The sequence below is a fragment of the Protopterus annectens genome, chromosome 2.part1 (genome assembly GCF_019279795.1).
Source record: "Protopterus annectens isolate FY-2018-M chromosome 2.part1, PAN1.0, whole genome shotgun sequence".
NCBI classification, from domain to species: Eukaryota; Metazoa; Chordata; order Ceratodontiformes; family Protopteridae; genus Protopterus; species Protopterus annectens.
Genome location: NC_056729.1, coordinates 1,214,665,349 through 1,214,681,611, shown reverse-complemented (window position 1 = coordinate 1,214,681,611; position 16,263 = coordinate 1,214,665,349). Strand labels below are relative to the sequence as shown.

Here is a 16,263-nt window from a genome sequence, read left to right as displayed (position 1 = left end):
CACATGTAGAAGACTTAATATCAGACATTTATAATCACTTTTCATAGTGCACAGAGGCAACAGAAGCTGAACGAATTTGCATAATTTGTTGATATTGAGCCACTTTACTTATCTGACACTCCCCCACTCATTGGCTGAGTCTTCATAAAGTTGTAAAGCAAATACTGGATCTGTGGCCTGCGCTTTTATCATACTTTCAATCATATGAGCCCCAGTCACACAGAATAGACGTCACAATAGAATGGCTGACTAGTCATGAGGTAAAACTGGTATTCCTTTTCCTGAAGTATGCTATAGTCTCCCTCCTTAAGTTCAATGTGCAATTGCAGGCCAGAAACAGTAAACTTTTAACTCTGTACAGTTATATCACAAATCTTCTGTACAGTTATATCACAAATCTTCTACAGAAGTAAGCAAGCAGGTCACTGAAGCCACGTGCTGCTGTAAAATGTTTAGGTAATTATCAGTACCATATGACAATAATATTTTGCAGCAGCGACACCTTCATGTTGGGCCTGATATTGAAAAATATCTGCATGAAAATGGCGATGACATTGGCACTGTACACTGTAACGGAGTACATTTTCTATAAGCAAGTAAAATAATTTTATGTTGCAGTTCTTCTGAAAATGAGAAAACATTTGCCTGTTGGTGAAGTCACACTGCAAAATATTGGCAGTTTACTGAACTCTTTGAAATTAAATCTTGACATTGAAGTTGTAACGAACATTGCATCTTGTCTAGGACATTGCAAGTCAATAGTCTACTTATGGCTGAACTTGGCATATACACTGAAACAGATACATGTTTCCTCAAGTACTGGACAACAGTCCTACAAAGCTCTGAAGCAAAACAAATATCTCTCTTTAAGCAGCTCGTATTAATGCTCCTTTGTTTGTCACATTCAAATAGTGAACCTAAACGAGTACTCAATATGGTGAGAAAAGTTAAAACAGAGCTGAGGCAGTCATTAAATGTCAAAACTCTTAACTCATTGCCAGCAATCAAAATGAATGAGGACAGTCACGGTTTTTCTGTGGAAGGCCCACCACCTGTTCCACAAGCAGCAAAAACGGCAACTGAAGCTTACAGTAGAGAATGTGCCCTCCAGGCAACACTACCAGACCCAGAGGCCACCACTGAAGAAGGTGAAGAGCAAGAGGAAGCAATCCAAGATATGTGACTGAGTATTTAAAAAGAATTGTTTATTTTATTTGGTTGCCATTTTTGCTTCATTTTAGCTCTGTGAGCTGTGACTGAGTTTACTTTGTATTAGTTCAGTAGTCAATTAACAGGTAAAAATTTGATTTATATATATATTTTTTATTTTATACCAGTTTAGAAGCCAGACTTTATTTAATTTGTATTTAAATTTTATACCAGTCACTGTAGCAGCTGTTAGAAAGAATTTGTTTGATTGTAATATTTACAGAGATTGCATTTATTTTAATTTTAAATGCGTATTAGACTAGTACTACTTAATTTTATTTTTATACAACAGAATTGTATTTTAGTTTTATACAAGTTCAAAGTTTTTTTTACAAGTTCAGATGTTAATATAAATAAAACTGTTTTGTTCTGGTTTATATTTTGTGTTATTCTGTATGCAAATTTTATGTTAATCAGTGCACAGATTTTTGGCCAGTTTTATCTATTTTTCATGGGCCTTTGTCCAGATTTTTGATGTTTCCAGGGTGAGAGGTATGATGCAAGCATGCACGAATGAATGAAACTTAACCTTACACTCGCTGTATGTTTCAAAATGAAAATCTATTCAGCAAGAGACTTTACATGCGACTTTCACTGTTCCAATGTATAGCAAAATCTGTCCACATAGCTAAATAGGACAAGGGAACAAATGGGTCAGTGGGACAGTCAGAAAGCTGGAAAAGTCAAAGCTGGTGAAGGCAACAAAAACAGTTTAACAACAGGAAGAAGAACACAACAGGGACAGACATAACTATGGACATAAAACTGGGTTACAAAAACTGTTGATGTGGAAGGAGAAACAGTTTGGTAGGAAAATGTCAATGGTGGCAGACTGTTGTTGATTTAAAAATGACATTAAAACATTAACTCATAGAAAGGGTGTTGTAATATGTAGCATAACATGACTTAGAATGTCGGTTAACTAAATGGCTTGGTTTACTAAAGAAGGTGAGTGGTGGCAGCTACTAGCTGTGCATTTCAACTGTTACGGTAGGAATTGTATTGCTTCTTCACCAATAGTTTAATATAAATTGTGAGGTGGGATATAGTGAAGCAGAAGATGGCAATCGGAGCAGTGTAGGTTCTAACACAAAGTAAAAGGTGAAGAGCTCAATTATAGAGACTAAAAGAACAAAAGCCCTTCTATGGAACCCTGCAATACATAAGTGTGAGTATTAAAGATAACTTACACCATCTAAGGCAGACTTTTCAAAGGTGGCTATTTAAATCAAATATTCACTTACATTTGGATATATTTTCCATTTCTGCTTTTGATGTTTCCAAACTGGGTTTTGCAGCAGGTGGTACTGTTGGTGACTGCTAAAATGTAAAAACAAAAAAGTTAAAATTGGTACGAGCAGTATGACATCTCTGACTTATCTGTGCCTATCTAAACATGCATCAGACTTTACAAGCAAATCCTACAGTACTCTATCAACATACATGCACATGCATCAGCAGCAGATACGGTAAACTTGGTTTCTAACTAAATACAAAGCAGCAGACATTGAAATCGTAACAATGGGGCCCAACTATTTTTTATGCAGCTGATTACACCATACACCTATATAGTGATATACAAGGGCTAGACCGATTACAGTAGTCAGTATGCTGTCAAATATTTTACCAGTTAAGTGACACAGGCACTCAAATCAATGACAGAATTTACTTTTTTTTTTTTGAGGATTTTCTTCTACCTTCTGCATCCTTCTATGGCTCAATGCCCAGTCCCCCCATTTGTACACTGTCATGTCTGCCAGCTAACTACTTAACCCCTCAGACCATCTCCAACAGTGCTGGGGCTTACATTGTACTTGATGGCATCCTGTGTGTCTGGCTGTTAACATCTGCCAAAGGAGTTCCTTTTTTTTTTTTTTTAACCTACCCCTGTTGCTTCCCCTCCCTTTGGTCCTATGTGGTATATCCAGGAAATGGGAGTGCAATGGGGAGCATATCACCTGGCTGCCCCAGCAGCAACTCAGCCTCATCCCCAGCCTATTCTCCCACCTCCCCCACCTCCTTTGTACGATATTCCTAGCCTCCACTCAGGATTGTCACAGGACACACCCATGGAACCTCCAACCCACCGTGGAAGGTAACACACATCCTTCCCTGCCATTCCATCAGATACCAGAGTCACTAATCAAACCAGGGTCACTTGGGCTGTAATCAGGGATTAATCCTTCTACACCACTGGAGTGGCTAAACAATGACAGAATTTTTCTAACTTGACAACACACCAGATTTTGTGCAGTGCCTAAGTATACAGCTTTAAAAGGTATACATATTTTCTTGAATTCATTTAAACCACCAGTCAGTACTCTGTGTGATGTTAAAAGGACCTGAATGTGAAACAAATGAAATTTATGTACTTACCATAATGACAGATCTATATTGTCTTTCTCTGTTTGGTTCAGCCTGCAGGTTATCCAATCCAAGGCTGGCCACTTCAAGACTTCAGCTCGCCAGGTTCCACCTCTCCTGCCTACAATCCCTCACTATCTTAAGAATACCTCCAATCAAGTTTGCCCATCTCTTTCCAAATTTATGTAAAACACCAGCCCAATCAAGGAGAAACTAAGGAATCCAACAGAAAGGGACAAATCACCTCTCCCACTTGATTATCTTATGACAAAAGACTCACCATGCAAGGCAGGGGCAGGAGGGAGGGAAGGCTGAAATAGACTGAGAAAGACAACAAGGATCTAGCAGTACATTTTCTGTCTGGCTTAATCCCATGGGACAGAGTTCCCAGCCATGTAACATCCTTGGGAAGTTCTAAGGAAGGATAGGAAGGATACTGTGCAATACAGTGGAACCAAATGAAGTCTTAGACTTACACAATTTCCAGCTTGTAGTGAGACACAAATGTGTGAGGACCTACCCAAGTAGCAGCCCCATACAGATCTACAGACACTCTGGAGAAAAAAAAGTTGCAGAAGTGGACATAGCTCTGATGGAATGACCTTTTGGTTTGCAATGCAAGGTCTTACCTCTCAAACTGTATGCAAAGAAAATACAGTCACTTGTTTGGCATAACTGTAGAAACAGGTTAACTCAATATAGAATTTGAAGAAGAAAAAAAAAAACTGATCATACTTCCTGAAAAACTTAGTCTTGTCCAGACAGAATCTCAATTGTCTATGTACATCAGACAATGTAACAAGTATTCGCCCTTGATGGAAAAACTGGGAAGAAATACTGGAAGGTGAATAGGCTGGTCCAGATTATTTTCAGTAGTCACTTTTGGCAAAAAGGAGGGACTGTGTGAAGAGATGCCATATCTTTATGAAATAAAAAACAGATTTAGGGGAATAGAACAACAGTCTAATTTGGACACATGCCTGGCAGAAATAATAGCTTCCAGAAACAATGTCTTCCAATACAAAAGCTTCAAATCCAAGGTAGCAGAAGGCTCAAAAGAAGGACATGCAGCACAAAGGGTAAACCCAAAGGAGGTACAGGGTCCCAAACAGGAGGGCAAAACAGAAAAATGCCTTTGAGAAAAGCTTTGGAGATTTAAGGCAGCCAAAGGTGCATTATCCCCGCTAACATGAAAATTAGATATGGATATCAACTGCACCTTTAACCATGAAATAACAGGAACCTGCATTGAGCAGGTCTACCAGAAAGTCTAGGACTACCTCCAACTGAGCTGAAAAAGGGTCCAAGCCATGAGAATCAGCTCAAATATCAAAACATTTCCACTTACTAGCATGCACCTTCCTAGTAGGCATCATCTGGGAAAAGGACAAGGTATGTACAACACTGTCTGAAAGCTTGGAATTTCTGGCCATCAAGAGAACTAGAGAAACTAGGAAATTAATTTGAGGGTCTGAAGGTTAAATGGGTCCAGGCCCACTGGCTGGTAAATGAGATCCAGAATGGGCTCCAACACCCAGGGCAGGTACCTCAAAAGAGGCCCCAAGAAGGGGAACCACACCTGATGAGGCCAAAAGGGAGCAATGAGAATTACATTCACTCTGCAGTGGGCTGACTTTGAAAAACACTTGACTACTACGGCAAATGGTAGATACGCATACAGGAGACTTGGGGGGGCCAAGCATAGAGGACAGCGTCTCCGAGTGACTGTCCCTGAGAAGGGACTCAGGCGTAATAGTTGCTACACTTGATGCTGGAGGGGAAGCAAACAGGTCACAACACACAGTGCCCCAGCACTGCAAAATCCAAGTGGCTACCCCTCATATTCAGGGACTACTAGTGAGGAAGAAGAATTTTCTCTTTAAACTGTCTGTCAGAATGTTGGGACTTTCCCAAGATGTGCGTTGCAATCAGAAACTGCAAAAGAAAATAGCCCACTGCCAAACCTTCATGGTCTCTCAACATACAGGGTACGATGATGTTCCTCCATGTGGCAGCCTACAAATTCCACTGTCTGGATAAGATGAAGGCTTGATTTCTGACAACTGAATGTAATCCCCAAGGAACCACATAGCTGGAGTAAGGTATCCCTGGTTGTGATTAAGGATGCTCTCATGGAGCCAGTGAGTTGACAGTTGTCCAAGTAAGGGAAGACCTGAAGCCCCTGCAGCCTAACCCAGGCTGCTACAACCGCCATACACTTCACCCAGGAAGCAACAGTCGAACTGAATGGCAGTGTCCTGAATCTGTAATAATCAGCTACCAGAAGGAAGCACAGGAACCTCCTGGAATGTCTCACTATCTTTATATGATGGTAAGCCTCTTTGAGGTTTAATAAGTACATCTAGTCATCCTTCCTCAGCACAGGTAGAATGGACTGCACAGTGATGATCTGGAATTTGGTCTGTTTTACAAAATAGTTTAGTTTGCTCAAATCCAAGCCTGGCCTGAAGTCCTTGTTCTTCTTTGGAACCAAAAAGAATTTGTAGTAGATCTGGATCCTTGATGGACTGGTGGGACCTCTTGGATGACTTGATTTGACAGTAGTTTCTGAATTTGTACAGCTGCCTGCCTCTGATAAGGTAAGACATCAGGGAGATGTTTGAGATTGAAATGGGGAATTTCTAAAAATGGAATAGAATAGCCTCTGGATATGACTCAACACCCATGCATCCAAGGGGATGGCCTCTCAAGGTATTCAGACAATCAACCCCCAAATGCCTCTACAGCATGACATCCAGATATAATCTCTCAGGATTGCTGAAAGGGCCTCATGGAAAAAGTTCATTGTAAGGCCTGGTTCTGCAGACCACCCCTGCCATGATGGTGATGTCCACTGTGGTTCTCCCTCACTGCAGGGAGTGCTTTAAGAATGAGCATCCTGGAAAGAGTGCTGTGATTTCCTAAAGAGACATTCCCCCCTCCTTCTGATTCAGTGAAATGGTCAGCTGAGGGGTAGCTAAACATACTCAGCAGAAAGTGTTTTTCTGCCTTGCTCACTCCTAATCAAATTGTCTTTAATCTTAGGCCCAAAGAGTGAGAAGCCATCAAATGGGGTGTTGACAAAGGATGCACTGAAGTAGCCCACAAAGTTTCACAACTTCATCCAAGCGTGAGGATGCATGGCAATGCTGATGCCAACAACTCAGGAAGCTCCATCAGCTGCATAGGAAATGAGCCTTGTGGAAACATTGGCAACAGACTACAGAGTGCACAAATGAGTCTCCATAACATTCTGGGCCTCTGGGGAATGCTGTGCCTTGATGTTCCTTGACACTTCTAATACTATATCATGTTCAAGTCTTCTCATCAAGTGAGAAAGTTAAGAGGTCTCACAATGAACCAAGAGGAGGCATAAAAGTGCTTCCTCAAATGGGCCAATGTCTGATATTCCCTACTGGGGAATAGGATCAAAGAACTCTCCTCTGAAATGTCGTTTTAGTGGTGGCTGCCACCACAAAAGCATCCACAACTGAATTCATTCCAGTGAGGCCAATCCTTGGGTGGGGAGAGGATTTTTTTCCATCTTCTTGGGGATTGATACCACCGTTATCAGGTTCTTCCTATGCCCTCACAAGACAACAGGTCAATTAGTGCATCCAGTGGGGGAACCACCCAGCACACATTGACAGGCCCACCATGAAGGCCTTCAGAAATACTGATTCCTCTGGAGAAGGGGGGGGGGTTGGTGTTCCAGCCCCAGCACTGGCAAAGAAGCTCCAAAAGATCTCCAAAGGAGGCATCATCAATGGAGACAGAGGATCCCTCACCTTCCTCAAGGTCATATACTCTATGAGGGACTCCTCGGGAGAGTTTAAGTGCTTCTTCTTGCACAGACTCTTACTGGACACTTCCTGCTCTGGACATTCCAGAGGAGAAGGGTAAGAGGTAAAGGTGCAAACAAAGGGAACAGATGGGAGACCAGCAGGAGTGAGCTGTCTCGGACTAGACTGATGCATCACAGGCACGAATGTGAGGGAGGAGGACACATGCTGTATTTGAGCAATCTTTCTCCTTACTGGAGAAAAGCCTCTCCACAACACTGAAGGTGGAAGCAGAAGCTGGCCGACTGGAGCCAATGGGTCCTGGGCTCAGAGAACCCCAGACACAATCTGGAGGAGCTTGCACCCCACCCTTGCAGAGACAAGAGCAGAGCCATTACAAGCAGGTACCCCAAGTGAGAAAGAGAATGAACCTGAAACCGGAAAAGTCAAACCCTACTCAGAGATGCCAACCTCAAAGCATCAGCTCAAGTCCCACTCAGTTCTTGATGCAGCCACAGTTGAGGAGGTCAGAGCTGGAATTAGCCATGTCCTATGGACAAGAAAACAGCCAGACCCAATGACTTTGACTCCAAGGGGCCCAATATAGGAAACTAAGGTGACAGAGAAGAGTTTCCAGAGAGGGAGCCAAGAGCCGAAGAAATAAGGCCTAATTGCATCTGCACTTGTAAGAATGACCTCATCAGTTGCTATGGATCAGATGCTTTCAGACTGCCTTCTGACCACGATGACAGAGTCGACAAAGCCACATACAGCAGCTTGGAGGTTCTCTTGGGTGGCAAGGAATCCACCACTCAAGGGGAAACTGGTGAAACTTGGACTGGGGCAAAGACAGGGAAGACTTTGTTGAAAACTCAGGTGGGGTGGTAGGTATACACCTTAAAGGAGCCCTCTTAACCAAAAAGGAGATAGGTATACTGATAGCTGGAGAGGGAGCCTTGCCTAATGCAGGCACCAAAGGACATTGGCTTGGAGGAGTCGCAGTCAACGCTGATGCAGACGTCACCGGGGAACCCAGAGGCAATAGGACTTTCAGGTCCAGTTGGAGGTACATGAGCCGAAGGGGAGAGAGACCTCTTATGATCCCCTTTGGAAGGTTTGGGGTCCTTAGAAGGCTGCTTATGGCCATGATTCAGCTTTTCCTTAGGTGTAGAAGCAATAGAGGAAGAAGACTCACCTACCTGCCAGGAGGTGGCCTTTCAGGACCAGCTTGGCTGTCCTTTCATTGATGGTCTAAGTACAAACCCCTCCCAAATGGAACACAGGAAATCCAGATGGAAAGTCCCTAGGTAAAATACACAATGATAATATGCATCTTCTAAGGGGAGGGAGCTTGTGCCTATAAGCCATACACTTCTTGAATTCTTTTGCACCTATTGCTGTAAAGAAAAAGAAATGAGCACTACACACACTAACACAACAAGAAGCTCACCCTAACTGCTTTATTAAACTACAACCTAACCAAATGAATAGTATGAACACCTACAAAAAAAGAACACTAAACAGCAGACATAGAGAATATTGACCAAGTCCTATACAAAAGTATACACTCCAACAGAGCCACAATCAAACTGCCATTCTGGAATGGCAGCAGACTAGATATGAGGCATTCTTAGGTGAGTGAGAGACTGTGAGTAGGGGAGGCAGAGCAAAAATGGTCGGTCTTGAATCCGAGTCAAATCCGATAACCTGCAGGTTGCATCCAGCCAGAAAAGACAACTGATCTTTAGTTAGAGAAGATAGTAACATTTAGTGCACTCTCCAATCAGGTGACAGTTCAGCAATCAATCATTTTAAATCGAGTTGCTGGCTACTGAGACTTATCTGCATACATCAATTGGACATAAGCTGATTTAAGTATATTTTCTGCACTTATTTAAGATTTGAGTGAGTAAATATTGTGTGTCTTACATTCAGTAAATACTGTGTGCGTCTCTGAATCTCTGCAGTAGATGTTAGACTGCAGTGAAATTCCTTTGTTAAGTGTTAAATAGCTTGGGGGTTTCTGCTAGCATTAAAATCTGTGTTGGTTACATTTCTAGTAATCATTTTAAATCGAGTTGCTGGCTACTGAGACTTGTCTGCATACATCAATTGGACATAAGCTGATTTAAGTATATTTTCTGCACTTATTTAAGATTTGAGTGAGTAAATATTGTGTGTCTTGCATTCAGTAAATACTGTGTGTGTCTCTGAATCTCTGCAGTAGTTCCCCCCCCCTCCCTGTTTCTTGTTGTGGTGTTAATCTTGGGTGGCTTTGGAATTGCCCACCCCTGCTGTAAATCTCTTTTTGCACACTCCTCCTGGACCCATCTCATTCGCTCACTCAACTGAGTACAGTGAGATCATATTTTGATTTTGGATACTCTTACCAGTCCCATCTCCTCTGCAGTGTACAGAGAGAGCACTTGGGAAGGGCATTCCCCTATAGTATCTTAATCTGCTCTGTTTCCTCCATCTCAAAAAAAAAAAATTTTGCACTTCATCTGCCTTACTGTATTTATGTTTCTTCCTACTTTACCTTATTTTGCTTTTCCCTCTTTTAACATTTTAAAGTGGAACCTGTGTGTTGAGAGACAGCCTTACAAGACTATCTGCAAATCTATAGAGCTGAGTATTTTTTTCTGTATTATAGAGCTAAATTGTTGCTTAGATATCTGTTGTCTTACTGTTCTGCAAATATACAGAGATCAGTATATATTTTTTTGGTTTTATAATTTGCACTCTCATTCCTCACATCTCTGTTGAAACTGGATTCCCCCCCACCCTCTCTGTTCTTGGTTGTAGTTTAAATTTGGTAGCTTTTGCAGTGCCTGCCCCACTGCAGATTTGATCTAGACACTCCCCCAGTCCCATCTCTTTACCGCATTCTACCTAATAAACCCTTTCTGCACTTGCTTTTAGTCCTTTTTAATTTAATTACATTTTTTTCAAACTGTGTGCGGACTAATATTGCTACATACTCAAGTGTGCTAGCTTAAACTGCATGTGAATTGTTTTACTACTGTTTTGCTACTTTTCTGAAAAAAAAATGTATCTGCTTTACAGTATTTGTGTTTCTTCCTACTTTATTTTGCTTTTGCGTCATCTTAAAAGTACTCAGTTGTATTTATTACTGCTTGGTGTATCTCATTCTAAGCCTTTTAGTTTAAGCACTCGGCTTCAGACCAGTTGTTTTACATTAAGAAGGTTTGTGGTCTGCACTGTGGTGGCAGAACAAGTAGCTTACATCCTTCTAAGTTGGGAACTGCTGATTGAGGGCTCAGTGTCTGTTATTCTAAAAGTGTATTAATTCTGGTTTAAGCACTTGGGCTTCAGGCCAGTTATTTTACATTAGAAGGGTTCGTGGTCTGCACTCTTGTGGGAGGAGAGGCTGGACTCTGCCCTTCTAAGCTGGGAATTTCTGGTTAAATGCTTATAGTGCCTGCATATTTGAACTGCTTCTTACTGAAATTGGTACACCTTGTTTGCTGTAGCACAGACTAGATCCAGGCCTGCTGAATCTAGCTTTGTTTGTATAACTTGAGCACTAATCCAGGCATTCTTTAAAGTATTCAATTGTATTTATTACTGCTTGGTAGTAACTTGATTAAAGTGTAGCTATCATTCTAAGTCTTTTGGATTAAGCACTTGGGCTTCAGACCAGTTGTTTTACATTAGGAAGGTTTGTGGCCTGCACTGTGGTGGCAGGACAGGTAGCTTACATCCTTCTAAGTTGGGAACTGCTGATTGAGGGCTAAGTGTCTGTTATTCTAAAAGTATATTAGTTCTGCTTTAAGCACTTGGGCTTCAGGCCAGTTATTTTACATTAAGAAGGTTTGTGGTCTGCACTCTTGTGGGAGGAGAGGCTGGACTCTGCCCTTCTGAGCTGGGAATTTCTGGTTAAAGGCTTATAGTGCCTGCATATTTGAACTGTTTCTTACTGAAATTGGTACACCTTGTTTGCAGTAGCATAGACTAGATCCAGGCCTGCTGAATCTAGCTTTGTTGGTATTAAGGCATTCTTTAAAGTATTCAATTGTATTTATTACTGCTTGGTAGTAACTTGATTAAAGTGTAGCTATCATTCTAAGTCTTTTGGATTAAGCACTTGGGCTTCAGACCAGTTGTTTTACATTAGGAAGGTTTGTGGCCTGCACTGTGGTGGCAGGACAGGTAGCTTACATCTTGGTACACCTTGTTTGCTGTAGCATAGACTAGATCCAGGCCTGCTGAATCTAGCTTTGTTTGTATGCTTGTTTGTTTGCTTATTTCCCTGAAACGCTAATTCCACCTAAAACGCGGCTTTTCAGCGCTTCTGTGGATCCCTAGTGATATCTGCATTGCTTACTGTACTTATTTCCTTGTTTCGCTTGAAAGAAAGTTACTGTTTGTCGTTTTTGCATTTACGTTACCTGTAACACATTGCATTTAAGTTACCTGTCACTTGCCAACTAAAGCAATTATATAAGTCAGCACTAAAAAATTGAAAGCACTACACCCTCACAAACTCCCCTTGAGTACCTTGTTCCCATTAGCCCTTTTTTTTTTCAATTATAAAGGAATTCCCAATACTATTCTAGCATGTCCAAAGGTCAGTTGTCAATCTCCTCTCCGGTCCAGCTGGTGAATCTGGGAATCTTGAGGCAATGTTACAACTGCCTCATGTACACAGACAACCCTCTCCTCCTCCCAAAATATTGTGTGCGTCTCTGAATCTCTGCAGTAGTTGTTAGACTGCTGTGAAATTCCTTTGTTAAGTGTTAAATAGCTTGGGGTTTCTGCTAGCATTAAAATCTGTGTTGGTTACATTTCTAGTAATCATTTTAAATTGAGTTGCTGGCTACTGAGACTTGTCTGCATACATCAATTGGACATAAGCTGATTTAAGTATATTTTCTGCACTTATTTAAGATTTGAGTGAGTAAATATTGTGTGTCTTACATTCAGTAAATACTGTGTGCGTCTCTGAATCTCTGCAGTAGATAGACTGCAGTGAAATTCCTTTGTTAAGTGTTAAATAGCTTGGGGGTTTCTGCTAGCATTAAAATCTGTGTTGGTTACATTTCTAGTAATCATTTTAAATCGAGTTGCTGGCTACTGAGACTTGTCTGCATACATCAATTGGACATAAGCTGATTTAAGTATATTTTCTGCACTTATTTAAGATTTGAGTGAGTAAATATTGTGTGTCTTGCATTCAGTAAATACTGTGTGTGTCTCTGAATCTCTGCAGTAGTTCCCCACCCCCTCCCTGTTTCTTGTTGTGGTGTTAATCTTGGGTGGCTTTGGAATTGCCCACCCCTGCTGTAAATCTCTTTTTGCACACTCCTCCTGGACCCATCTCATTCGCTCACTCAACTGAGTACAGTGAGATCATATTTTGATTTTGGATACTCTTACCAGTCCCATCTCCTCTGCAGTGTACAGAGAGAGCACTTGGGAAGGGCATTCCCCTATAGTATCTTAATCTGCTCTGTTTCCTCCATCTCAAAAAAAAAAATTTTGCACTTCATCTGCCTTACTGTATTTATGTTTCTTCCTACTTTACCTTATTTTGCTTTTCCCTCTTTTAACATTTTAAAGTGGAACCTGTGTGTTGAGAGACAGCCTTACAAGACTATCTGCAAATCTATAGAGCTGAGTATTTTTTTCTGTATTATAGAGCTAAATTGTTGCTTAGATATCTGTTGTCTTACTGTTCTGCAAATATACAGAGATCAGTATATATTTTTTTGGTTTTATAATTTGCACTCTCATTCCTCACATCTCTGTTGAAACTGGATTCCCCCCCACCCTCTCTGTTCTTGGTTGTAGTTTAAATTTGGTAGCTTTTGCAGTGCCTGCCCCACTGCAGATTTGATCTAGACACTCCCCCAGTCCCATCTCTTTACCGCATTCTACCTAATAAACCCTTTCTGCACTTGCTTTTAGTCCTTTTTAATTTAATTACATTTTTTCAAACTGTGTGCGGACTAATATTGCTACATACTCAAGTGTGCTAGCTTAAACTGCATGTGAATTGTTTTTACTACTGTTTTTGCTACTTTTCTGAAAAAAAAAATGTATCTGCTTTTACTGTATTTGTGTTTCTTCCTACTTTATTTTGCTTTTGCGTCATCTTAAAAGTCCTCAATTGTATTTATTACTGCTTGGTGTATGTCATTCTAAGCCTTTTAGTTTAAGCACTCGGGCTTCAGACCAGTTGTTTTACATTAAGAAGGTTTGTGGTCTGCACTGTGGTGGCAGAACAGGTAGCTTACATCCTTCTAAGTTGGGAACTGCTGATTGAGGGCTCAGTGTCTGTTATTCTAAAAGTGTATTAATTCTGGTTTAAGCACTTGGGCTTCAGGCCAGTTATTTTACATTAGAAGGGTCCGTGGTCTGCACTCTTGTGGGAGGAGAGGCTGGACTCTGCCTTTCTAAGCTGGGAATTTCTGGTTAAATGCTTATAGTGCCTGCATATTTGAACTGCTTCTTACTGAAATTGGTACACCTTGTTTGCTGTAGCACAGACTAGATCCAGGCCTGCTGAATCTAGCTTTGTTTGTATAACTTGAGCACTAATCCAGGCATTCTTTAAAGTATTCAATTGTATTTATTACTGCTTGGTAGTAACTTGATTAAAGTGTAGCTATCATTCTAAGTCTTTTGGATTAAGCACTTGGGCTTCAGACCAGTTGTTTTACATTAGGAAGGTTTGTGGCCTGCACTGTGGTGGCAGGACAGGTAGCTTACATCCTTCTAAGTTGGGAACTGCTGATTGAGGGCTAAGTGTCTGTTATTCTAAAAGTATATTAGTTCTGCTTTAAGCACTTGGGCTTCAGGCCAGTTATTTTACATTAAGAAGGTTTGTGGTCTGCATTCTTGTGGGAGGAGAGGCTGGACTCTGCCCTTCTGAGCTGGGAATTTCTGGTTAAAGGCTTATAGTGCCTGCATATTTGAACTGTTTCTTACTGAAATTGGTACACCTTGTTTGCAGTAGCATAGACTAGATTCAGGCCTGATGAATCTAGCTTTGTTTGTATGCTTGTTTGTTTGCTTATTTCCCTGAAACGCTAATTCCACCTAAAACGCGGCTTTTCAGCGCTTCTGTGGATCCCTAGTGATATCTGCATTGCTTACTGTACTTATTTCCTTGTTTCGCTTGAAAGAAAGTTACTGTTTGTCGTTTTTGCATTTACGTTACCTGTAACACATTGCATTTAAGTTACCTGTCACTTGCCAACTAAAGCAATTATATAAGTCAGCACTAAAAAATTGAAAGCACTACACCCTCACAAACTCCCCTTGAGTACCTTGTTCCCATTAGCCCTTTTTTTTTCAATTATAAAGGAATTCCCAATACTATTCTAGCATGTCCAAAGGTCAGTTGTCAATCTCCTCTCCGGTCCAGCTGGTGAATCTGGGAATCTTGAGGCAATGTTACAACTGCCTCATGTACACAGACAACCCTCTCCTCCTCCCAACAAATTCAAACACATGTGAGAGATGCAACCATATAGCCATACTGGAGGCTAAGCTCTCTCAACTCAGTACTGGCGTAACCAGTCAGGAGGAGAAGGAAATCACACTCACTACAATTCCAGTCTCACATAGACCTACCACGACAGCAAACCAAACACATAAACACACAAAACATACTAGGAGGCTCTAAATAAAAATCTGCCTAAGCAGCAGAGACCTCCAAAGCAGACACCCAAGCAACCGCTACCCCAAAACAAAACACGTACAACACATAGCTCACAAAGCCAGTGTGCCAAACAGTCACAGCCCTTAAGGCTAAACAACACACCTGATACACTTGTAATAGGTGACTCTATTGTCAGGCACACTGACGTCCCACTCACCTGGCTGAACAAGGAGAAGGTCACGGTGAGCTGCCTGTCGGGCGCTAGGATCCGCCACATAACAGAAGCACTCAGGTCACTCCAAGGCATGTACAAATATGACTCAGTCATTGTCCATGCTGGTGTGAATGACCTGAGACATACCTCCCTGGACTACATGAAAAGAGACATAGAGGAGCTCTCTGAGCATGTAGCCCAGGCCGGTATGACCTTGACCTTGAGTACCATCTTACCCTCACCAAGAATGATGCCACAATATGAAGACAAGATGATCAATTTCAACAACTGGCTTAAGTATTGGTGTCATTCAAAGGGGATCCAATGCCTGTCAGCCTGGGATGACATGCTCGACAAGCCACGATGCTTCGCTAGGGACGGCTTGCACCCGTCACCCCTGGGCTTTCGGATATTGGCAAAGGCTCTTGCTACCCCCATAGTGCCTTTTTTAGGCAAGGCTCAAAAGAAAACCCACCTCCATAGGTATCACAAGGGATAAGAAACTAAGAGTTATGCTACTCAATGCCATAAGTCTAAACCTCAAGATGCACGAACTCGAAACTCTCCTTAGCATGGAGAACATCGATATCTGTGCAGTAACAGAAACCTGGTTCAAGGCTCCCGAGAGCACCCCTACACTACCAGGTTATACCTCAAACCATGCTTTTCAGCCCCAAAACTTGGACCGAATCACAAAAGGAGGGGGAGTATCAATATTCGTCAAAGATAGCCACACCTCCAGGTTGGTGGCACAGCACGAAGCATCAGAGACTATCCATGTGCAACTAACAGTGGGTAAAACTGCCTTCCAGTTTATAGCCTGCTACAGACCACCCTCCCAAACCCAGGAACCCCACTCGGCCTTCCTGAGAACACTGGAAAATATGAAGGTCTCTCCAAACACCATTATATTGGGCGACTTCAACTACCCAAACATAGACTGGGAACATTACTTTAGCTCCAACACCCTAGCCCAAAGGTTCCTAGAATTTATAAACTCAAATGCTATGGAACAACTTGTTACCACTCCCACAAGATGGGAAAACATACTGGACCTGATCATC

The 16,263-nt window shown here is 41.7% G+C and overlaps 1 protein-coding gene across 6 annotated transcripts in view; it reads right to left on the bottom strand.

Annotated features, from left to right (window-relative positions):
• LOC122794391 (CD2 associated protein) overlaps nucleotides 1–16,263 on the bottom strand; it is a 3,269,826-nt gene that overhangs the window by 1,406,991 nt on the left and 1,846,572 nt on the right. For all 6 annotated transcript variants that reach the window (XM_044062740.1, XM_044062738.1, XM_044062742.1 and 3 more), the window contains one exon: nucleotides 2,454–2,529. In XM_044062740.1, coding sequence (XP_043918675.1) covers nucleotides 2,454–2,529 — 76 coding nt within the window. The remainder of the gene's footprint in view (nucleotides 1–2,453; nucleotides 2,530–16,263) is intronic.